Here is a 23,268-nt window from a genome sequence, read left to right on the forward strand (position 1 = left end):
CTTCTTCTGTTCTGAAGCGGTTGTGGTGACCTTTGGCTTCGAGCCAGTCATGCTGCTCGGGAAGATAATGCGAGGGGCTTCTTGGCTTGAAGGCTCAGGCTGTTCGGCAGGGTGCTTCTTCTTCCTCTTTGTAGCCATTCTAGGGTCAATGCCCGGACGGCCAAGGGACTTGCGCTTCTCAGCCTCATTGTAGGCAAGCACACACTTATCAGCCAAAAGCTTCATGCGTTCTCGAGAGCCCTGAGCTTCTTGGCGTTTCATCAGAAAAGCTTCTTTAAGCTCATGGAGCATGACCTTGAAGTTGCGGACGTCTTGAACACTCAGATTGGCCACATGCTTCTTGAATTGAGCCCTCTCAAAATCAATCTTGTTTTTGAGCTCAACGATGCGCTGAGCAAGAGCTAGCTCAGAAGCAATGGCGCCATTGAAGGCGACACTGAGGCCAATGGGGAGTTGTAAATCTTCAAAGCTGACGTTGGGGGTGTCGAACCACTCATCAATGAAATTGTGAATGATGGCCACATCAAACAGAGGCAGGTTGCTGAAGATTTCTGCTTCCTCTTTGCTCTTGATCAGCTGCTCAAGGGCATCATCAGCAAGATCTTCATCACTTGATAGATCAATGGGTTCTTCACGCAGAATGGCAGCAGGAGTCAAAGCTCGTTGATCAGATGGTCTAACAAGCTGCTTTTTCTTGTCCGTTCTCCTGGAGACACGGGACAGATCTTCAGATTGCACACTGGCTTCAGGAGGTGCAGTGGCCAGTGGCTTCGCACGCAAAGTCTTCGGAGGTGGCTTTGCAGCTGAGGTTGAAGCTTTTGACTTCTTTTGCTTCTGCGGCTTTGGAGGAGGAGCTGGGGCTTCATCAGAGTCAGCACCGTCGTCAGAATGATCTACTCTGGTGCCTTGGACCATGATATAGGTGATGAGGCCGTCAAGGTTGGCATAGGGGCCAATGACATTGGGATTAGCTTCACGGGAGCCATCAGCACGGGGAGCAGAGGGACCTGGATTGAAGTCCAAACCCAAGGACTTCTTGTTCTCCTTGGCCGAAGCCACAGCAAACTGATAGTTGCGCTTGAAGAGCGAATCTTCACGACACCATAGAAGTGAAGTGGGATCTGCGTTCGCTGGCTGTGGCCCACGGACCATGCATGGATAGAAGCCTTGTTCAATGGCTTCAGCTCGGCTCTTGGGTTGAAGCCCTCGATAGAGGATATCACCCCATGGGCTCTTGATGGCATGCTTCTCTGCATATTCCTTTGTCATAAATCTGTACTTGAACCACTCCTCAGCCCAATAGCGTCAAATCCATTGGATTCGCGTCTTTCTCTGATGATAATTCTCTTCAGGATCTGTCTTGTATAGTTATGCTAAGTCATCAGGCAGATCTTTAGATGTGCCTCCTCTATGCTGTCTGCCACCCTTCCTTGTTGATTTCTCTGTTGCCATGAACTTCAAGCTGAAAGGCTTCAGTACATTCAAAGGCTTCAGAGATTTGCGCTTGCTGGTCAAGCAGGAACTGGCTTCAGGAGAATTTATATGATGCTGTAAGTATTCTACAAACGAATGCAGACTATGAGAACCGAGGGATTCTCCCACGGACATGTACCTGTGACAGCATTAGAGATGCGAGGGAAGGGGAAGAGGTCATATGCATTCTCAGAAGATTTTGAAGATAAATCAGTTTGAAGACATTGACCTCATGTTGCGAAGACATTCACTTATATAGGTGAGTTGGTTCCAGATTTGTACCAATCCGTGAATAAGTACAAGTGAGGAATCAAACTAGACAAGAAATCTAAGTGAATCGACTAAGCAGTATGAGATGCAGACGGAATAGATCTAGCTTTGAATAGACAGAAACTACTTTCGGTAAACAGGATGAATCTTGAAGATCAAAAAGGTGGTAAAAATAGAGTTATAATTACCGCACGAAGAACTGCTAGATGGAGAAGAATAGGAGACTGAGCACTTCAGCCCACCGTGCCCTAACTTGGCGACGGAGGACACCTACGGCGACGGCGGAGAGGACAATGTCTGCGGCCGGCGTGAGGACGGTGTCGGAGAAGTCGCGGCAGCTAAGCGCTTCGTCACCGGCGTCGTCTCGAGCTAGCGGTGGCGCTAGGGTTTTGACGGAGGTGGAGAGGTGGAAGAAGTATTTATTTACCGCAGGGGGACAGGTATTTATAAGTAGGTGAGAGAGACAGCGCAATTACGCTGGTGCCCCTGCCGGTTCATATCTGAGGGGTACGTGGCAAGCATGCAACACACCCAGGGTTGTCCCATGTTCCCACGCCCGCCAGGCATGTCAGAGAGTTGTTCCGGCTTCTCCGGATTTTAACAGTAAAGTTAAGCCATTTAAAACAGATTTAATGTTTGTCTCTTTGCCTTCTGCTGACTAGGACGCAGAGAAGACATTCGACAGTTTCAACAGAATGCATATGATTTGGATAGATAGATTTTGAGATAGAAAGCATAGAGAGGTTAGGGTCCGATCACATTCACTTAGTTCAAAAGATTCAATTTTGAAGACATAGCTATAAGTGAATGCTGTAGAGGACAGAACACTAGTATGTATATATATTAGAAAGCAATCAAATCATCATAGTGCAGAAAGTCATGAAGACAAATTGAAACTGAAGACAAACCAAATCTGAAGTCATTGCAATATAACGCCTCGAGTGAAACACTTCAAACAAAAAGGTTGGCGGTGGCGTTACCCACCGTATAGGAAGTATTAGACCCAGACATGACGCACAATTATCGTGGCGCTCCGAAGTCAAATTCCATGTTAATGTATTCACACTCAGAGTGTAAATCTTCATTGATTGAAGATATACATTACTTTGTGTGTTGCACATCTAAGTCATCAACATGCATAAGTGTTAGGATGTGTGCCTGATCACAGGACATTAGAGGATTCCAAGATATTTAGCTCACACCGTAACTTGCAAAACCTTTTCTCATCCAAGGGCTTTGTGAAGATATCTGCCGGTTGCTCTTCAGTGTTGACGTGAATGATATCGATATCTTTCTTCATAACATGATCTCTGAGAAAGTGATGACGAATTTCAATGTGCTTTGTCTCCGAGTGTTGGACTGGATTGTTGGCTATTTTGATGGCACTCTCGTTGTCGCAGAAGAGAGGTACTTGTGTTAGGTTGATGCCATAATCCTTGAGAGTTTGCTTCATCCATAGAAGCTGAGCACAACAGGATCCAGTAGCAATGTATTCAGATTCAGCAGTTGAGAGTGATACACAGTTCTGCTTCTTCGAAGACCAACAGACAAGTGATCGACCAAGAAAATGGCATGTGCCAGATGTAGACTTGCGATCCACCTTGTCACCAGCATAATCAGCATCAGAGAATCCAACCAAATCGAATCTTGAGCCCTTGGGATACCATAATCCGAGTGTTGGGGTGTAAGCCAAATATCGAAGAATTCACTTCACAGCTAAGTGATGCGATTCCTTTGGTGCCGCTTGGTACCGAGCACACATGCAAACACTAAGCATAATATCTGGCCTAGATGCACATAAATAAAGCAAAGAACCAATCATGGAGCGGTATACCTTTTGATCGAACTCTTTACCATTGTCGTCGGGACCAAGATGGTGCTTGGCTCGCATTGGCGTCGTGTAGCCTTTGCAGTCTTCCATTCCAAACTTCTTCAGACAATCTTTGAGGTATTTCTCTTGAGATATGAAGATGCCATTCCTCTGCTGACGAATTTGAAGACCAAGGAAGAACTTCAGCTCACCCATCATGGACATTTGATATTGCTCTTGCATCATGTACCCAAACTCATCACTGTACTTCTGGTTCGTGCACCCGAAGATAATGCCATCCACATATATTTGGCACACAAACAGTTCACCATCATATGTCTTCGTGAAGAGAGTGGGATCGAGGGATCCAGGTTTGAAGCCTTTGCTCTTCAGGAAGTCTTTGATTGTATCATACCAGGCGCGAGGGGCTTGTTTGAGGCCATACAGTGCCTTGTTTAGCTTGTACACCATATCAGGATGTTTTGGATCTTCAAAGCCAGGTGGTTGTGCGACATATACTTCTTCTTCAATCTTGCCATTGAGAAATGCACTCTTTACATCCATTTGATATAGCAAGATATTGTGATGATTAGCATAGGCTAGTAGTATGCGAATAGCTTCAAGCCTAGCAACAGGAGCAAATGTTTCATCGAAGTCAATTCCTTCCACTTGAGTGTATCCTTGAGCCACAAGACGTGCTTTGTTTCTTCCGACTTGACCATGCTCATCTTGCTTGTTTTGATATATCCATTTTGTTCCAATAATGTTATGCTTGCAAGGATCAGGTCGCTTGACAAGTTCCCAGACATTATTTAGCTTGAACTATTGAAGTTCTTCTTGCATGGCTTGAATCCATTCAGGTTCCATAAAAGCTTCAGCAACCTTCTTGGGTTCTGATATTGACACAAATGAAAAGTGCCCACAGAAGTTTGCTAGCTGTGTTGCTCTTGATCGAGTGAGCGGACCAGGTGCATTGATGCTGTCAATTATCCTCTCTATTTGAACTTCATTTGCAACACGGGGATGAACAGGACGAAGATTTTGCTCTGGCTGATCATTGTCATCATCGGGAGAATTGTCTTCGGTCTAAGCATTGTCTTCGGGTTGATTTGGTGCAGAGATGATAAGTTCCTCTTCAGGTTGTGCTTCAGATGGCATGATTTCACTAGTTCCCATCAGCTTGATTGCTTCGTTTGAAGGAGCTTCATCCAGTGTACTTGGCAGAATCTCTCTGGAACCATTGGTTTCATCAAATTTCACATCCACAGTTTCAACGATCTTGTAGAGATAGAGGTTGAAGACCCTGTAGGAGTGTGAATCCTTTCCATAGCCAAGCATGAAGCCTTCGTGAGCCTTAGGTGCAAATTTTGACTTGTGATGGGGATCCTTTATCTAGCATCTTGCTCCAAATACTCTGAAGTAACTGACGTTTGGCTTCTTGCCAGTAAGCAGCTCATATGATGTTTTGTTCAGAAGCTTATGAATGTATACACGGTTGATGATATGACATGATGTATCAATATCTTCGGGCCAGAACTTTCTTGGTGTCTTGTACTCATCTAGCATTGTTCGAGCCATCTCAATGAGGGTTCTATTTTTGCGCTCAACAATGCCATTTTGCTAAGGTGTGTATGGAGCAGAGAACTCATGAGTGATTCCCATTGTATCCTAATACAGATCAAGTCCAGTGTTCTTGAATTCAGTGCCATTGTCACTTCTGATGTGCTTGATCTTCACACCATAGTTGTTCATAGCTCGATTTGCAAAGCGTCTGAAGACATCTTGCACTTCAGTCTTGTACAGAATTATGTGAACCCATGTGTATCTTGAGTAATCATCAATAATGACGAAGCCATAGAGACAAGCAGTTGTTGTGAGGGTGGAGTAGTGAGTAGGTCCAAATAAGTCCATGTGTAACAGCTCGAAGGGTTGAGATGTTGTCATGATTGTCTTTGATGGGTGCTTTGCCCTTGTCATCTTTCCAGCTTCACAGGCACCACACAAATGATCCTTCTTGAACTTGACATCTTCGATGCCTATGACATGCTTCTTCTTGACGAGTGAGTGTAAGTTCCTCATGCCAGCATGTCCCAGCCTTCGATGCCAGAGCCAGCATTCTGAAGCTTTTGTGAGAAGACAAACGGCAAGCTGTGGACTTGCTGAGAAATCTACCATGTACAGATCATCTTTTCGATACCCTTCAAAGACTAGAGATTTGTCAGATTCCATTAGTACAAGGCAACGATATTTGCCAAATATCACAATCATGTTCAAGTCACAAAGCATTGAGACATACATTAAGTTGAAACCAAGGGATTCAACAAGCATCACTTTATCCATGTGTTGATCCTTTGAGATTGCAACTCTACCTAGACCCAATACTTTGCTTTTACCAGTGTCAGCAAATGTGATGTGACTCTTGTCGGATGGACGTAAGGTTGAGTCCATGAGAAGACTTCGATCACCAGTCATATGATTTGTGCATCCATTGTCCATAATCCATTCTGAAGCTTTTGGTGATGTACCCTATAGGGCAGTTAGGAGGATAGGCTTCACACAAGTGTTGTGAAGCATATGCATTTGATACATATAGGGATAGTCACATCTTATATCAAGGTTAGGACATAGTATGACTGATATGAAATTCAGATGTGAAGCATATAGAATGACATTTCATGGTGCGTCCTCAATGAGTTTTAGGTCCCCAGCAATAGTATCGGACGCCATTGATTGCTGGCTGGAGACCATTTTCTGCAAAAGACAGTTAGTTCTTCTTTGCCACCCACATTTTCAGTGGGGGCTTAGAAGCAATGAGTCTAAGTGCAGCATCTGAGAATTTTGGCTTTGAAGCCCTAGCAAATAGCCTTGCAGGAGATGAATGATACTCATATGAATAAGCAGAAAAGTTCTTAGTCCTATGAACATAGCGGTTCGAAGATACACGCTCATATTCATAAGTCTGAGCATGATTTCCCTGCAAAACATTGGCGTTAGGGTGACTCATGTGAGTCCTGTATCTGTATGAAGCCTTTGGGCCATATGAAGATATAGGTCTGGGGTTTATCTTCTTCCTTGGTGGTGTCATGACGACATTCACAGGAAGACTCTCAATGTACCGCTTAGGTACCCAGATCTTCTTCATAGGTGGTCCATTCCTGTAGTTAGTACCAATGTACCTGGCAAACACTTCACCATTCTGATTTTTGAACAGCTTATAGTTTGCATCAAAGGATTCATCAATGATAATAGGATTAGCACAGGTAAAGCCAGATAAGGTAGATGGATCTACTGAAGGTTCCTTTGCAGCAACCCATGTGGTTTTGGGGTACTGCTCAGGCTTCCAGTACGAGCCATCAACATTCATTTTCCTTTTGAACCCAACACCCTCTTTCCTAGGGTTTCGATTCAGAATCTGCTTTTTGAGGACATCGTAGAGAGTCTGATGTCCCTTCAAACTTTTGTACATCCCTGTTTCAAGCAATGTCTTCAACATAGCATTTTCATCAGCAACAGCAGTGGTATCCTCCGCAGAGGGGTTAGTGACCACATCAGTAGGTGAAGACATTGAAACAGTAGCAGCAGTGGAACATTCAGCAACAGATGTAGCGTTATCACGCTCAATGCATTTTAGACATGGTGGTTCAAATCCTTCCTGAGCGGAACTGATCTGTTGAGCGCGAAGTAACTCATTCACCTTTTTAAGATCTTCATGAGCCGCTCTCAATTTCTCAAGCTCTTGCTTCCTTTGAAGATAATCATAGGAGAGCCTTCATAGGTAGTTGAGAGCGATTCATGACGACCTTCAAGTTCTTGGTACTTAGCATGAAGATTTTTTATGTCATCAACTAAGGACTGTGAACGTGTCATTTCAGCGTCCAACAGGTCATCACTTTTGTCTAACAGTTTTTGAGTATGTTCCATAGCCTTTTGTTGTTCAGTTGCAATTTTAGTAAGTGTTATGTAACTGGGTTTGGATTCACAATCAGAGTCATCTTCACTTGAAGTTTGAAAGTAAGCATCGCGTGATTTTACCTTGGCACCACGTGCCATGAAGCAGTAGGTGGGAGTAGGATCGTCTTCGTCATTAGCTTCAACGTTGGTGTGGAAGTCATTGTCTTCAGTGTTGAAGATGGATTTGGCAACATAAGTAGTGGCTAGAGCCAGGCTTGCAACGCCAGGGTCAGACTCCTCTCCAGACTCCACATCCGCCTCCTCCGAAGCAGACTCCTCCTCTGAATCCATTTCCTTGCCAACAAAAGCACGAGCCTTGCCAGATGAGCTCTTCTTGTATGATGAAGACTTGGAAGAAGACTTAGAAGACTTTGAGGATTTCTTCTTCTTCTTGTCATCAGAATCATATTCCTTGCTTTTCTTCTTCTTCTTCTCATTGTCCCACTGTGGACACTCGGATATGTAGTGACCAGGTTTCTTGCACTTGTGGCAGGTTCTCTTCTTGTGATCATGAGTGGAAGCTTCATCATTCCTTGAGCTAGATCGTGAAGAATTTCTGCAGCCTTTCTTCTTTGTGAATTTCTGGAACTTCTTCACAAGCATAGCAAGTTCCCTTCCAATGTCTTCAGGATCTTCAGAACTGCAGTCAGATTCTTCTTCAGATGAGGAAACAACTTTTGCTTTCAAAGCACGAGTTCGGCTATAGCTTGGACCATAGATATCTCTTTTCTCAGATAGCTGGAACTCATGTGTGTTGAGCCTCTCAAGTATATCAGACGGATCGAGTGTCTTGAAGTCAGGACGTTCTTGTATCATGAGGGCAAGGGTGTCAAAGGAGCTGTCAAGTGATCTCAGCAGTGTCTTGACGATTTCATGCTTGGTAATCTCAGTTGCGCCAAGAGCTTGAAGTTCATTTGTGATATCAGTGAGGCGATCAAACGTGAGCTGGATATTCTCATTGTCGTTTCTCTTGAAGCGGTTGAAGAGGTTGCGAAGAACACTGATTCTTTGATCTCGCTGGGTTGAAACGCCTTCGTTGACCTTGGATAGCCAGTCCCAGACTAGCTTCGACGTTTCCAGAGCACTCACACGGCCATACTGTCCTTTGGTCAGATGACCACAGATGATGTTCTTCGCAGTAGAGTCTAGTTGAATGAACTTCTTGACATCAGTGGGGGTGACACCTTCACCAGTTTTGGGAACGCCATTTTTGACGACATACCAGAGGTCGACATCAATGGCTTCAAGATGCACGCGCATCTTATTCTTCCAGTAGGGATATTCAGTTCCATCGAACACGGGGCAAGCAGCGGAGACCTTGATTATCCCTGCAGTCGACATAGCTGAAACTCTAGGTGGTTAAACCGAATCATACAGAACAAGGGAGTACCTTGCTCTGATACCAATTGAAAGTGCTAGTATCGACTAGAGGGGGGGTGAATAGGCGATTTTTATGAAAGTCTTCAAAACTTGGAAGTTTCGAAGATAAACAACAGAAACAACCTAATTGATATGCAGCGGAAGATAAACTACCCTGAACAAGCCATAGTCAAGTATGTGATGATGTGAAAGTACAGGACTAATAGCAGTAAGGTAGTAAGGATCAAGATGGAAGATAGTGTGAAGCCAATCAACAATAGTAGTCAAGCAATGAAGTCAAACAAATAAACAGATAAGCAATGACTTCATGAAGACAAACTTAAGTAAGGTTGGAAGGGATAGAACCAGTTGCTTATTGAAGACACAGGATTTGTTGGACCAGTTCCAGTTGCTATGACAACTGTACGTCTGGTTAGGGAGGCTGAGATTTAACTCAGAAGACTGTGTCTTCACCTTATTCCCCTTGAGCTAAGGACACCCAGTCCTCGCCCAATCACTCTGGTAAGTCTTCAAGGGAGACTTCCAAACCTTCACAGACTTCGTTCACCGGCAATCCACAATGACTCTTGGATGCTCAGAATGCGATGCCTAACCGGCTGGAGGATTCACAGTCCTCAAGTGTAATAACTCTTCAGGTCACACAGACAGAAAGACTTCAGTGATGCCTAACACTCTTTGGCTCTGGTGTTTGGGCTTTGTCCTCGCAAGAATTTCTCTCTCTCAAATGCTTCGAGGTGGGTTGCTCTCAAACGACAAAAGCCGTGCACAAACTCTGAGCAGCCACCAATTTATGGTGTAGGGGGTGGGCTATTTATAGCCACTAGGCAACCCGACCTGATTTGTCCAAAATGATCCTGGGTCACTAAGGAACTGACACGTGTTCCAACGGTTAGATTTCAAACACACGCGGCAACTTTACTTGGGCTACAAGCAAAGCTGACTCATCCAGCTCTGGATAAGATTTGCTCTCATTGTCTTCGCTCGAAGACATAGGATTTGAGTTGAGCATCACTTCAGTCACTCTGACTTAGTTCACTTGGACCCCACTTAACAGTACGGTGGTTCCTGTGACTCAACAAAGAAGAAAATGAAACAGCGAATCCACACAGTCTTCGCGCTCCAAAGTCTTCACACGATGTCTTCTCATGTCATAGTCTTCAATATGAATATCTTCTCATACCACCATTGTCTTCAATGTCTTCATACATTTTTAGGGGTCATCTCCGGTAGGTAAACCGAATCAATGAGGGACACTACCTGTGTTATCCTGCAATTCTCACAAACGCATTAGTCCCTCAACCAACTTTGTCGTCAATACTCCAAAACCAACTAGGGGTGGCACTAGATGCACTTACACATAGGAATAGGAGCAAACATAACATAATTTTTGGCTCTCTCAAAAAGGTGTGTTCAGCAAGGATTCAACACTTAAAACACAAAGCAAAATAAGCAAAGACTCATATCATACAAGACGCTCCAAGCAAAACTCATAACATGTGACGAATAAAAATAAAGTTTCAAGTAAAATACCGATGGTTGTTAGAAGAAAGCGGGGATGCCACTCGGGGGCATCCCCAAGCTTAGTTGCTTGATACTTCTTGAATATTATCTTGGTGTGCCTCGGGCATCCCCAAGCTTAGCCTTTTGCTAATCCTTATTCCTTCATCCATCGTAAGATCATCCAAAACTTGAAAACTTCAAGCACACAAAACTCAACAAAACCTTCGTGAGATCCGTTAGTATAAGAAAGCAAACCACTACTATAAGTATTGTTGAAAACCTATTATTATTTTGTTTTTGCATTATATCTACTGTATTCCAACTTTTCTTTGGCAAAAACTCATCAAAGAAAACCATAGAATCATCAAAACAAGCACACAACGAAAAGAAAACAGAATCTATCAAAAACAGAACAATCTGTAGCAATATGAATATTTCGAATACTTATGTAACTCCAAAAATTCTGAGAAAAATAGGTTGACGTGAGCAATTTGTCTATTAATCTTCTGCAAAAATAATAAACTCAGAAACACTCTTCTGTTAAAAATGACAAATAATCTCGTGAGCGCAAAAGTTTCTGTTTTTCAGCAAGATCAAATCAACTTTCACCCAAATCATCCTAAAGGCCTTGCTTGCACAAACACCAATTAAAACACAAAAAACACAATCATGAGAGTAGCATAATTGTGCTAACACGCAAGAACATAAATCAGAAAGCAAAAATAAATTTTATTCATTGGGTTGCCTCCCAACGAGCGTTATCGTTTTACGCCCCTAGCTAGGCATAACGTGTAGGATCTAAGTGTTACCCTCCGTTATCTTTACCACTTTAGTAAGGGTCTTTTCAAATCCGGGAGGCTCTTTGCGCTTCCCTAAATTTTCTGGAAAAGAAACCATCTTGAGATCTAAAATATCCAACCGTTTATTGCAAAGGGAAATCAAAGTGTTCATACGATTGATACTACCATTGAGATGTTCGAGAGGTTCATTATATTTTTGCAATTCAACCATATGTTTATGCAAATCACCGAGTTTGTCCAAAATTTGGGCTCCCTCTGGGGTGAAAGAAAACCCTTTCTTTTGTGGTGGAACCCCTAAAATTCCTTCTAAAATTTCATAGGCAGCATTGACATCAAGCTCAATAAAATTCCCTTTTGCGGCAAAATCCAAAAGTTGTCTATGATGCAAAGCCAATCCTACGTAAAAATTTCTAAGCAAAATTTTTGCATCTCCCTTTGGATTGCAAATACGGCAAAACTCCATAAGCCTATACCAAGCATCTTTCAAATTTTCTCCTTGTCTTTGTTTGAAGTATAAAACTTCAAAATCTGGTAACAAAGGAGGAGCATTCAAACTAGCCATAGTGATGAGAAAATAAGAACACGAATAGATCTGACGAGAAAACAGCGAACGAAAAATAGGGCAAATAAAACGACAAATTTTTGTGAAGTGGGGAAAAGGAAAACGTGAGGCAAATGGCAAATAATGTAAATTGCGAGGAGATGAGATTTGTGATTAGGAACCTGGTTGATGTTGAAGATCCTCCCCAGCAACGGTGCTAGAAATTCCTTTTGATGTCTGCTAGATCTACGTCGGTATTTCCCCAAAGAAGAAGGGATGATGTAGTATAGCGATGGTAGGTATTTCCCTCAGTGATGAGACCAAGGTTATCGAACCAGTAGGAGAACCTCCTCACACCACGTAAACAGCCCCTGCACACAAATAACAAATACTCGAAACCCGACGTGTTGAAGGTGTTGTCAATCCCTTTCGGATACGGCGCCTCAAGATAGGCAAATAACGCGAGGTAAAAGTGGTAGATAGGATAAATAGATCGTAAAACAAATAAATTGCAGCAAGGTATTTTGTATTTTTGGTTTAATAGATCTGAAAATAAAAGCAAAGAAAAATATATCGCAAAGGCAAATATGACGAGAAGAGACCCGGGGGTCGTAGGTTTCACTAGTGGCTTCTCTCGAGAAAAATAGCAAATGGTGGGAAAACAATTACTGTTGAGCAAGATAGAACTTTAAATAATCATGACGATATCCAGGCAATGGTCATTATATAGGCATCACGTACAAGATTAGTAGACCGACTCCTGCCTGTATCTACTACTATTACTCCACACATCAACCACTATCCAGCATGCATCTAGTGTATTAAGTCCATGGAGAAACGGAGTAATGCAATAAGAACGATGACATGATGTAAACAAGATGTATTTATGTAGAAATAGACCCCATCTTGTTATCCTTAATAGCAATAATACATACATGTCGTTTCCCTTTCTGTCATTGGGATCAAGCACCGTAAGATCGAACCCACTACAAAGCACATCTTCCCATTGCAAGATAAATAGATCAAGTTGGCCAAACAAAACCCAAATATCAAAGAAGAAATATGAGGCTATAATCAATCACGCATATAAGAGATCAAAAAAGACTCAAGTAATTTTCATGGATAAAAATATAAATCTGATCATAAACTCGAAGTTCATCGGATCCAAACAAACATACCGCAAAAAGACTTACATCATATGGATCTTCAAGAGACCATTGTATTGATAATCAAGAGAGAGAGAGAGAGGAATTCATCTAGTTACTAACTACGAACCCGTAGGTCTATAAAGAACTACTCAGGCATCATCAGAGAGGCACCAATGGAAGTGGTGAACCCCTCCGTGATGGTGTCTAGATTGGATCTGTTGTTTTTGGACTTTGCGGTGGCTGGAATTGATTTTCGTCGACTCCCCTAGGGTTTCTGGAATATTGGGGTATTTATAGAGCAAAGATGCGGTTCAGGGGGCACCCGAGGTGGGCACAACCCACCTGGGCGTGCCTGGGGTTGTGCTACCCTCGGAGCACCGCCAGGTGCTTTCCTGGCCCACTGGATGTCTTCTGGACGCAAAAAAAATCTAAATTTTTTTCGCTGCGTTTAGACTCCGTTTGGTTACAGCGAGCTAATTATACTCGCACATCTCACGGTTGGTTACACCGAGGCCCCCTTTTATTCAGAATCTTGTTTTAGCAGATTGTACCCTATTACCATGAAATAAAACTATGTTTTACCCCGAAAAAATGCACCATTTCTAGAAAAAATGTAAATTTAATGTTTTTTAAGATTTAGATAGATAATTAAAGAGACATTTGCAAACCAAGAAGTAGCACGTGAGACCCACTCGTCACAGGTTGGGAAAAGTCTAAAATAAACCTTAAACTTGTACTCCAAGTCTGAATCGAACCCTGAACTTAAAATCCCTGAAACTGGCACCCTGTACTATCTAATCCCGGTCCATACCGGCTGATTTCTGCTAAGTGTTCGTTTGTGGAACAGAAAAAAGTATGATCCTGATTACCACTGTCGCTGACTACACGGGCCCATGTGTCATATTCATCTTCGCCTACCCACGCTCTCTCCACCCCAAAATCTCTTTCTTCTCAGATTCATCCCGCCGCCACATCCTTACCCACCTCGAAGCCACACCCGTCCCGTCGAGGTACCAGGAGAGGCCCGTCGTCGCCACTATGGTCGGTGGGAAGAGGCCAGAGGCGACCGCTGGTGGGGATGAACATCGTGACGCCCGTGCTCGTCGCACTCAAAATCCTCCGCCATTGCCAGAGCCAAGAGCATGGATGATGCCAAATTGGGTCCGCCTCACCGTGAGCCCGTCTGCTTGTCGCTCTCGCCGCGGTTGATGGGTGCCGGAGTTCGTGACAGAGTGCGACAAACGTGTCAACACTTTGCCGGGAGCAGCCCAACCTGTTGTGCGACCGGCGGCCGCATGCCACACCAACTTCCCATCCCAATGCTCCCATATGTGGCTGTGCGCATGGGTGGTTCTTGCAGGAGCACCTCGCCGCCAGAATCTCCTGTGCAGCTGTGCTCACGCTGCCCCGGCTCCAATGTGCACACCGGTTTCTCTCACACAGTGGAGGTGATGGATTAGTGGTGTAATTGTTCATTGTTTTGTTGGCATCCAGTTGGGCTAGTTCTGATTCCCAATTCCCCGTCTCCTTTTTTAACTCATCTGCAATTAGCATACCGTGATGATGGATCTGGATAGAAACATTATAGAGCAGAAAAGAAAGAGAGATAATGTAGGAAAGAAGATGGATATGACATGTGGGCCCCTATAGTCAGTGAGAGAAGCGTGTGATCTCAGCTGGGATAGTCCTTTCCCCGGTTTGACAAACAAGTATTTAACATAAATCAACCAGGATAGACCGGGATTAGAGAGTACAAGGTGCCAATTTCAAGGATTTTGAGTTCAGGGTTTGATTCAGACTTGGAGTATGAATTTAAGGTTTATTTTAGACTTTTCTCTCACAGGTTAGGGAAACGCTACCAAATCCCTCCCTCCGCTCTCTTCTTCCTCGCCGCGGTGATTCTTTCCTCACTCCCCACCCCAGCCCGCTCGGCGCTTGCTCACTACTGATCTCACGGGGAGGGCCCGGCGGCCAATCGCCGCCTCCAGCATCGTCGAGCCTCGCGCCTCACGCCTCCTCCTCTCACTCCCGAGCCGGCAACCGCGGCAGCAGGAGCGGCGAGAGGAGGGCAAGGCGAAGACCCGAGAGGACGCAATGGAGTACAGAAGAGTGAAGGATCAGGTGAGCTTAAACCCGCAACCCTAGGGAGGAATGCCGCTACTCGCGCCGGTCCGCCGTCGACGGCGCCTTTAGGTTAGAATAGATCGCTGCCGCGGCGGATTTTCGTTTCCCCTTTTCCTTTTCGTTTGTTCTGTCTCCCACCGTAGGGTTCCAAGATTCCTAGTACATGCTGATGTTCTCCATTGGTAACCCGGGGCTGAGCTAAATTTCAAGCTCTGGCAATGTCTTCCCGTGTTCGTTTGAGGTTCCTTGTGGTATGGTGAACCTGTACTTTATCAATTGTGTTGTGTGCTGACAACCTGTCTTATCCTGCATAATCTAAAGGAGAGTTATGACGCCATATCTCAGAAGGACATAGAAAGCCCTGATGGGAGGTCTCTTTCTAGCAGTAAGATCTTGGTTCATTGTTGAAATTTCTCTTTGGACTATAATCAGTAACATCACATCTTTAATGCATGTGCTATATATACAGCTGCAGCAACTTCCCCCCTTGGCACCGTAGGAGGTTCGAAGGGCAAGAATAGCTGGAAGCAAAAGTAAGACTGTTTGCAACCTTTGTGCCGTATCACACAGTTTCTGAAAAATCAGAATATTTACTGGCAAGTGTCGATTGTTGTTGCAGGTCTATTGTAACAATTGCATTGACATTACTAACAAGTTCCCAGGCAATACTGATTGTGTGGTCAAAAAGAGCTGGAAAGTATGAATATAGTGTCACAACAGCAAATTTTTCGGTGAGAATTTAAGTTTTCTGTTGGTGATAGTAGGGTCAGGAGCTTCCCCTTTTGTTCTCTTGAATTTATTCATCTATGTCTAGGTGGAAGCTTTAAAATGTCTATTATCACTTCTAGCCCTGTACAGAACATGGAACAGTCAAGGTGTTACAGAAGATAATAGGTGACCATTCTACCATAACCTACCGATTATATTACGAATCTCTATTTCCTTTTCAATATTCTCTACCGACATTTCTTTTTATTTTCAGGTTAAGTACATCATTTGATGAAGTTAGTGTTTATCCTATCCCTGCCGTACTTTACATGGTAAAGAATCTATTGCAGGTATGCCCACTTGCCAATGTCTCTTGTGATAAAATAACTTCATGTCTGCAACAACAAAAGTTTGAACCATGTTTCCTCTACCTGCCAGTATTACATCTTCGCCTATGTGGATGCACCAGCTTACCAGATCCTGAAGAACCTGAATATTATCAGCACTGGTGTCTTATACCGTATCATTTTAAAGAAAAAGTAAGACCGACTAGCTTAATGTGGCTTTGGAAGTTGGGAACAGAGGGAACTAACAATATGTGCTCTTTTTCTACTTTGCTGATATTTTTATTTTTTATATTTCTTTCAAGCCTTGTAATATTATGTTGGATACTTTGGGCTTTGCTGAAATGATGTAGCAGCATTGAGCTCCTCACCAAGTATTCATCATTCTGAACGACCACACAAACATGTAACATCGTAACCTGTAGGCATTTTGAAATAATTCACTAGCCTGAGCCTCCCATCATAATTTATATGGTGTTCTTTAAGTGCCACAAATGTTCTTATTCCTCTTCATTCTTTCAAGAACTGTTCATAGTACTCTTCTTCGCTAACACAGCAACACCTGTTTTCAATTGTTAATCTGGCATGGTGATTGTTGAACTATGTTGCATCACTGAATGCTTCGTGTTCTTTCCAGATTAAGTGAAATTCAGTGGGCTGCATTTATTCTCTTATGTGCTGGCTGCACTACGGCTCAGCTAAACCCCTCGTAAGCAAAATAAGTTTGGATTCTTTTTCACTTTCTCGGTATTCTTTCCTCATTTCTCTAATCAATATGTTCAGCTAAGAGAAATAATATGCCCCTTTCAGATCAGACCATGTTCTTCAAACGCCAATTCAAGGTTGGATGATGGCCATTGTAAGCATATAAGAGAAAAAAAACGTTCAGTCTGGTCACTTGGACATGTTATAGCAAGTTATTTTACCCAACTTACTGACTGTATTTCTGTTTCAGGTGATGGCTCTTCTAAGTGGTTTTGCTGGGGTATACACAGAAGTATGTGACTTTGTGCAATTGCACCTCTTTGCTTATGTATCTTGCTTTAGAAATCATTTGATTCGACTGTCAAGGGAATTTCTGAAGGGTGTAAGTCATATTCATTTTTTAACAATGCAGGCTATAATAAAAAAACGTCCTTCGAGAAACATCAATGTGCAGAATTTCTGGCTGTACATTTTTGGAATGCTCTTCAACTTAGTTGCCATTTGTGTTCAGGACTTTGATGCTGTCATGAACAAGTTAGTTGTGTTGTAAATTGCTTCATTTCTTGTCATAATATTTTGTTACAATGCATGAGATTGCTTATTCTAACCTGACTGTCATCTAATGCAGAGGCTTTTTTCATGGCTACTCATTTATTACACTTCTGATGATTCTTAACCATGCACTCAGGTACTACAGCTGGATCATTGATCTGATTTAACATTCGATCGTTTGAGATGAACTTATGTCGTAATACTTTTGGTATTCTTTGCAGTGGCATTGCTGTATCAATGGTGATGAAGTATGCTGACAATATTGTCAAGGTACAAATTCTTAATTTCTACAACGGGTTTTGTGGTTTAAATTATTTTGTTATAACCATCTTTGCTACAAGATTGCACATTCTAATAGCTGTAGCTTATTCCGTCACCTAACGTTACCCCTACTGAGTCACCACTTACCATTTTAGTGGCAGTTTGTAACTAAAATCTTGGATGTTCTCTAAAATCTTTCCCCCGTCACGTTGGTTTTAAACTTTTTATTCAATAAAAAGATGTGGTTAACATACTCGTTGCAGTGCATTAGAAATATTCATGCATTGCTAGTTCAACATAAGTTCAGATTGCTGTCTCGTTGAATTATGCCAAGCGGAGAACTTTTCGCATCTTTCTATTATCAATTTCCGTGCCTTGATGGACTACAAAAGTCAGTCGTGGATTTAAGTAATGATGAATTGTTTAAGGCAGTTTACGGTCCTTTTTCAACAGTGGCTCTTTTACTTAATGCACATCGCTTAAATTTTGATTACATCTTATAGCATGTACTGTATGCATGTCTGCGTTCTTAATTTTTGAGTACTCGACAGTCCACATTCTGTCATCTGAGAAACTGGAAAGTAGTGGCATCCTATTATATTACCCTAAGGGGTAAGTTGAAATCTCTTCACGAAACAATCAACAGATTCTGTTCATCCTTTGCGAAGCAAGAAAACGAGACTGTATCATTCAGTTATCCTGCAATTTGGACAGTAGCTTAATGTGGTCTTTAGATGTGATATTTAAGACGCCTTGGTTTTGTATTTATTTTGAGATTCCACGAATAATGAAATGCTCTAGTAATTATTGAGGCAGATCAAAAGATTCTTGATATGGCCATTCACGCCACTCTCTTGTCTTCACACTTACACTGTTTGATTGCCTAACCATGTGTCTCTGCATACACATACAGGTGTATTCAACTTCAGTCGCAATGCTTCTGACGGCAATTGTATCGGTCTTCTTGTTCGGCTTCAACCTATCCCTTGCATTCTTCCTCGGATCTACGTAAGTACTGATGCAAGTGCAGCAACAAGATATCTGGACTGGAGCCTTGTAACCCATGACAGCCTAACGAGCTCTGCTAACATTTCAGGGTCGTTTCAATCTCGGTGTATCTGCATTCTGTCGGGAAGCCACAGCAGCAGAAATGAGTTCCTCCCCCATCTTTCTTTCCAAGATTGGCAGCGAGCGCCTCGATGCGGCGTCGTGGAACGGATTATGGACGGCACGGCAGCATCGAAGGGGAATAGGCTTCGTTCTAGGTCATGGCACTGTTGTTGAGGCAAGGCGATTCGCCCGGTGACATATTCAGGTTCACCATCCGTTTGAACTGCTTCTTTGGTGGCATACCTGGCTCACTTTTGCTTCGTGACCAGGGTGGATGACATACGCTAGTTTCTTATCTGGGTAGGCCGGCGAGAATGCGAGACGCTGGCTATCTTCTTCATGCCTCCCTTTTGACCTCTTTAGCCATACTCGGGTTACTAGCTAACTTGCGCAGATGTCCATGCCCAATGTTTCGATCTGAAATATACCGTGGGGTATGTGTCAGCTAACACGCTACCACGAACTCTTGGTATAGCTAACTTTATAGTTGCGCTGTAGAGAAATCTGAGCATCGTCTGTAGGCGGCGACAGCATCTCTCTTACCATGGGTCACGGGGCGTGCACCAGCAGGAGGTCACCTGGATTCGGCGAGCGTAGCGGCTGTGTCGTAGGAGCCCGCCCGTGTGCCCAAGCAGTCCCGTGCTGTGCGTCGTCCCCGTTCGTTGGCAACTACGTACTGCAGATGATCGAGCCCGAGGCAGAGTGCGCGGCAGTAGCCATGCCTGCAACAGTAGCCGAGCTACTACCTGCCGGGCAGATACGCCTGAAAGGGCCGCCCATTTCAAACCAAGGATGATGAAGACGCACAGTACGCTAACTTTCCTCAATTATTGGCAGGCCATTTTGTCGCCTTCCCTTCATCATCAGAAAGTAAAATAAGAATTCGACGGAGAGAGTACTACAGTACTGTGCTGGCCCTGTGCTCCGCTGCAGTGCATGTGTACTTCATGCTTTCTGTACGCTCACGGACGGACTCATGTAGTAGGACTCCACCGCACATTCAGTGACTCGATTCAGTGCTCTCGCAAAAAAAAAAAAGAAGAAGAAGAAAAGTTACCATTCGGTGACTCGATCCTTGTTCTGCTCCTCTTTTCTTGTTTGACGAAGAATCTCGCTCTGCGACTCTTTGATGAAAGGCATGGCAGGCAGTCCCAAAGAAAAAAGGCAACTACTCAAATACTCCATGTCAAGTAGAAAGACGCCGGGCTTTATCTCTGCCGTATGGTGTCATGCTGCTAAAGTACGGAGAGAACGCAGAGCATAGTCCTCTGTTTGAAAAGCTGCGACCGGCCATCCGGAGAATCGTCGTCGTCGCCCGAGAAGCTAAATGGGGTCAAATGATCTTTTATGTTGATTCTTTGTCAAACGGTTAACTGGCTAGTTCTATGCTTCTACGCGTATTTAGAGATTCAAAGATGCACAACTAGGAAAGTATCGCATTTTTAGACAGAAGAAATAATGCAACTCCAGGGGAGAGGATTTACACCACGTAGGTCCGGGCACATGGATCCAGGGCCATCGATTTGCGCCAAGATTCACGACATGGTTTACACATAGTTCTTTTTGTGTGTGCGTAATGCATTCGTATATCATGCCGATATACCTGGTGGTGTGGGTCCGTACCTGTTTCGTGGGGTCCGTTAACAATGGAAAACGACAACGAACATATACATATATAGAACGGCTGAGCAAAAGCGATTCATTATGCCATTGTTGTGTTGTTCTTCATAGTTCTTGTTTCTTTTTACCTTCTTGTCCCTTGAAAAAGAACATCCACCTTTAAGCATTATTTCAGTCGGGGAAAGGAAAAAGTTCATCTTCTGTTCTTACAGATTGAAGGTCTTCAAAAACATCAACAGCGGCAACATTATATTTAGTGCAAGTTACTGATTCGATTGAAAATTTTCGCTTTCTTACATATTTGGTTATGATCTTTCAGCACAACCTTTTAGTGTCTCATATAGTTGGGGAATCTCATCTTTGATGTTTGTTATCCTGGAACAACTTTTCTGTTCGACAAACTGAGTCTGTCTAATATGAAATAGTATGGACTGAAATCTTACGATGGAGGTGAAAAAAGTGTCTGCATCATCACTATAACTTGGTTTAGTAAGAGCATCGCCTGTGTACAAAGGCAACACTGCCTCTAAGGTAGGTCTCACATGTCCTGCCTCTAACATGACAATCTTGTAGTGTTGGTCCCACCACTGCCTCCAAACCTGATTATTTTGTTTGCAATATTTACCACTTGTATGTGTTCACATGTAGATATTTTGCTATTCTATTTATTAGAGGCGTTCCCTAAATTTTCTTCTTCCTTAAGAGGGAGTTGTGCAGGATGTATAGAAGCAACCTTAGAGGCAGAAAGAGCATACACTTCCGTGCTCCAACTGGTTACTTAGAACACTCACAGTGTATGATTTTTGCTACCTCTAAGCCCCTCATCCCCCTTTTAAAGACGGTCTCTATACATTAGACCACTTGCCTCTAGCTAGTATCGTCTCTAACCTTAGAGGATGCCTCCAACAAATAAAAATACAACCGGTCTCCGCTGTAAGCCTTAGGAAGACCTAAGAGCAACTCTAGCAGACCCCGCATCCGGCCGGCCTGCAAAACGCGTTTGCAGTTCGGGGGAAACCGCTTGCGGGCTGGCTCGGACGGCCTCAGATGCGGACCCCCAAACGGACCCGTATAAAAGTATGTTCGTGAAATATTTTTTTTATAGGTCGGCTTTTGCGGGGTCTGTTCGGACACCTCCGCGTCGACCCGGAAACAGAAAACGCTCAATTCTCGCATTTGACATAAGTTCCCACAAATAAGTTCAAATTCAAACAAACATAACACAGTTTTACGCGCAAATAAAGGCCAAGTTCAGTACGACAAACGCAAAAGAGGGACTTGCAAAAGTTACGGCCATGTCAGGCATCATGTTGGTCGATCTTCATTCCGCGCCATCGAGTCCATCTTGAAGTTCATCGGCACCACCGAATCCACCTCCGGCGCTTGTCCCAACTCCCGCACCAAAATCATCGACATTGCCACCATATGGAGCAGAGAAAACATCTCCGGAACTGTAACACAGACCGGCCGACGCGACCATTCTCCTCTTCAAGATTTCTCTCCTTGCCATATCATGACATGTTTTGGTGAGGTTGTCCATGTCATCGCGGTTCATTAACATGATCTTGTTCTCTTCGGTGAGCAACAAGGACATGGGTTTGTTTTCAGCGACGCGTGCTCTTCTCTCCTTAATGACAGCTTTGCGGAGCCCCTCTTCCTTGAGCAATTGCCACTTTTCTTGCTTCTCTTTTGCCTTCTTCTCGGCCAACTCTTTCTTGATCTCTAGTGACTTCAACAACATCAACTCGTTTGATTGCACCATAGCATCAATCTTCTCCCTCAATCTCGATGCTTCTTGCTCTCTCTTCATCTTCTCCTTAGTCTTCTTGTCGCCATCAGTCTTGTTCAAATTTCTTGGGCCATCATCATCCTCGTCTTCATCCATGTTTATAAGCGAGCCTCTCTTCGGTGGAGATTCTTTGTCGATCAACTTCCACTTCTCGCACATTTGGAGCAACTCCCAACAATGCTCTAGTTTGAAGAATTTGCCTTCCGAAGCTTCCATGTCTTTGTATCTATGTTGGGCAATCTTGTCCTACACAATGTGAACAAAGTGATGTAATCGATTCTCATGATGCAAATATGATTATGCACAACTTGAACAAAAGCAAAACAAACTCACATAGTCGGATTCCACGGTACCATTCGGAGGTGCATTGCGTACTTGCTCCAAGCAAGCTGCCCAACAGCTGTACATAGGCTTGATGTTCTCCCAACGGCCTTGAAGTGACCGAAATGTGCGTGAAGTCCTATTGGGATACTTTGCCATAATGCGGAAGTATTGATCTTCGATCCTTTGCCAATATCTCTTGGCGGTTTGAGAAGTACCCGTCCATGCATCAAGAGCCACCGCACTCCATGCTTGGATCAAAGCTTGATCTTCCAAGATCGTGTAGTTCTTCGATCTTTGGCTTTTCCCAGATTTTGATTGTGGCTTCCACTTCAATCTCCGCCATGATCATCCACGCCGCCCTCCGTTTCATTGTACTCGAATGCGAACGGAGCTTGATCAATGTCAACGACATTGGTGTCCAACAAGTTCACAAACTCGGCAGTTCCATTGTTTGAACCACCGCTATATTGTTTAAACCTGGTTATTTTGTTTGCAATATTTACCACTTGTATGTGTTCACATGTAGATATTTTGCTATTCTATTCATTAGTGGCGTCCCCTAAATTTTCTTCTTCCTTCAGAGGGAGTTGTGCACGATGTATAGAAGCAACCTTAGAGCATCTTCAATAGATGGTTCAAATGTAAAAGTAACTAACTTTTGGACCATCTGAGGCCAAAAACGCAGCTCCAACAGACGGTTCATATGTAAAAAAAATTGCCTCCTTGTGATATAAAATGCAACACCTCGCGGTGCAAATTTACATCACGAGGTGCATCTGGTCCAAAACCAGCCGCCGCCCGCGAACGCCCAACCGCCACTTCATTTCCTTTCCCGCTCGCCCTCCCGCGACCTCCCGC

General features: G+C 43.6%; 1 protein-coding gene across 1 annotated transcript; it reads left to right on the forward strand.

Moving 5' to 3' along the window:
- Positions 1-14,691: 14,691 nt before the first annotated feature.
- On the forward strand, positions 14,692-19,057 carry LOC123044462 (CMP-sialic acid transporter 2). Its single transcript, XM_044467199.1, has 15 exons — positions 14,692-14,994; positions 15,319-15,382; positions 15,467-15,530; positions 15,617-15,728; positions 15,812-15,891; positions 15,980-16,055; positions 16,144-16,244; positions 16,687-16,758; positions 16,860-16,908; positions 17,005-17,046; positions 17,167-17,288; positions 17,383-17,442; positions 17,528-17,576; positions 18,481-18,575; positions 18,664-19,057. Exons 1-15 carry the CDS (start codon positions 14,968-14,970, stop codon positions 18,719-18,721), a joined length of 1,071 nt encoding a protein of 356 aa, XP_044323134.1. The 5' UTR covers positions 14,692-14,967; the 3' UTR covers positions 18,722-19,057.
- Positions 19,058-23,268: the final 4,211 nt, after the last annotated feature.

The sequence above is a fragment of the Triticum aestivum genome, chromosome 2B (assembly GCF_018294505.1).
Source record: "Triticum aestivum cultivar Chinese Spring chromosome 2B, IWGSC CS RefSeq v2.1, whole genome shotgun sequence".
Taxonomy (NCBI): domain Eukaryota; kingdom Viridiplantae; phylum Streptophyta; class Magnoliopsida; order Poales; family Poaceae; genus Triticum; species Triticum aestivum.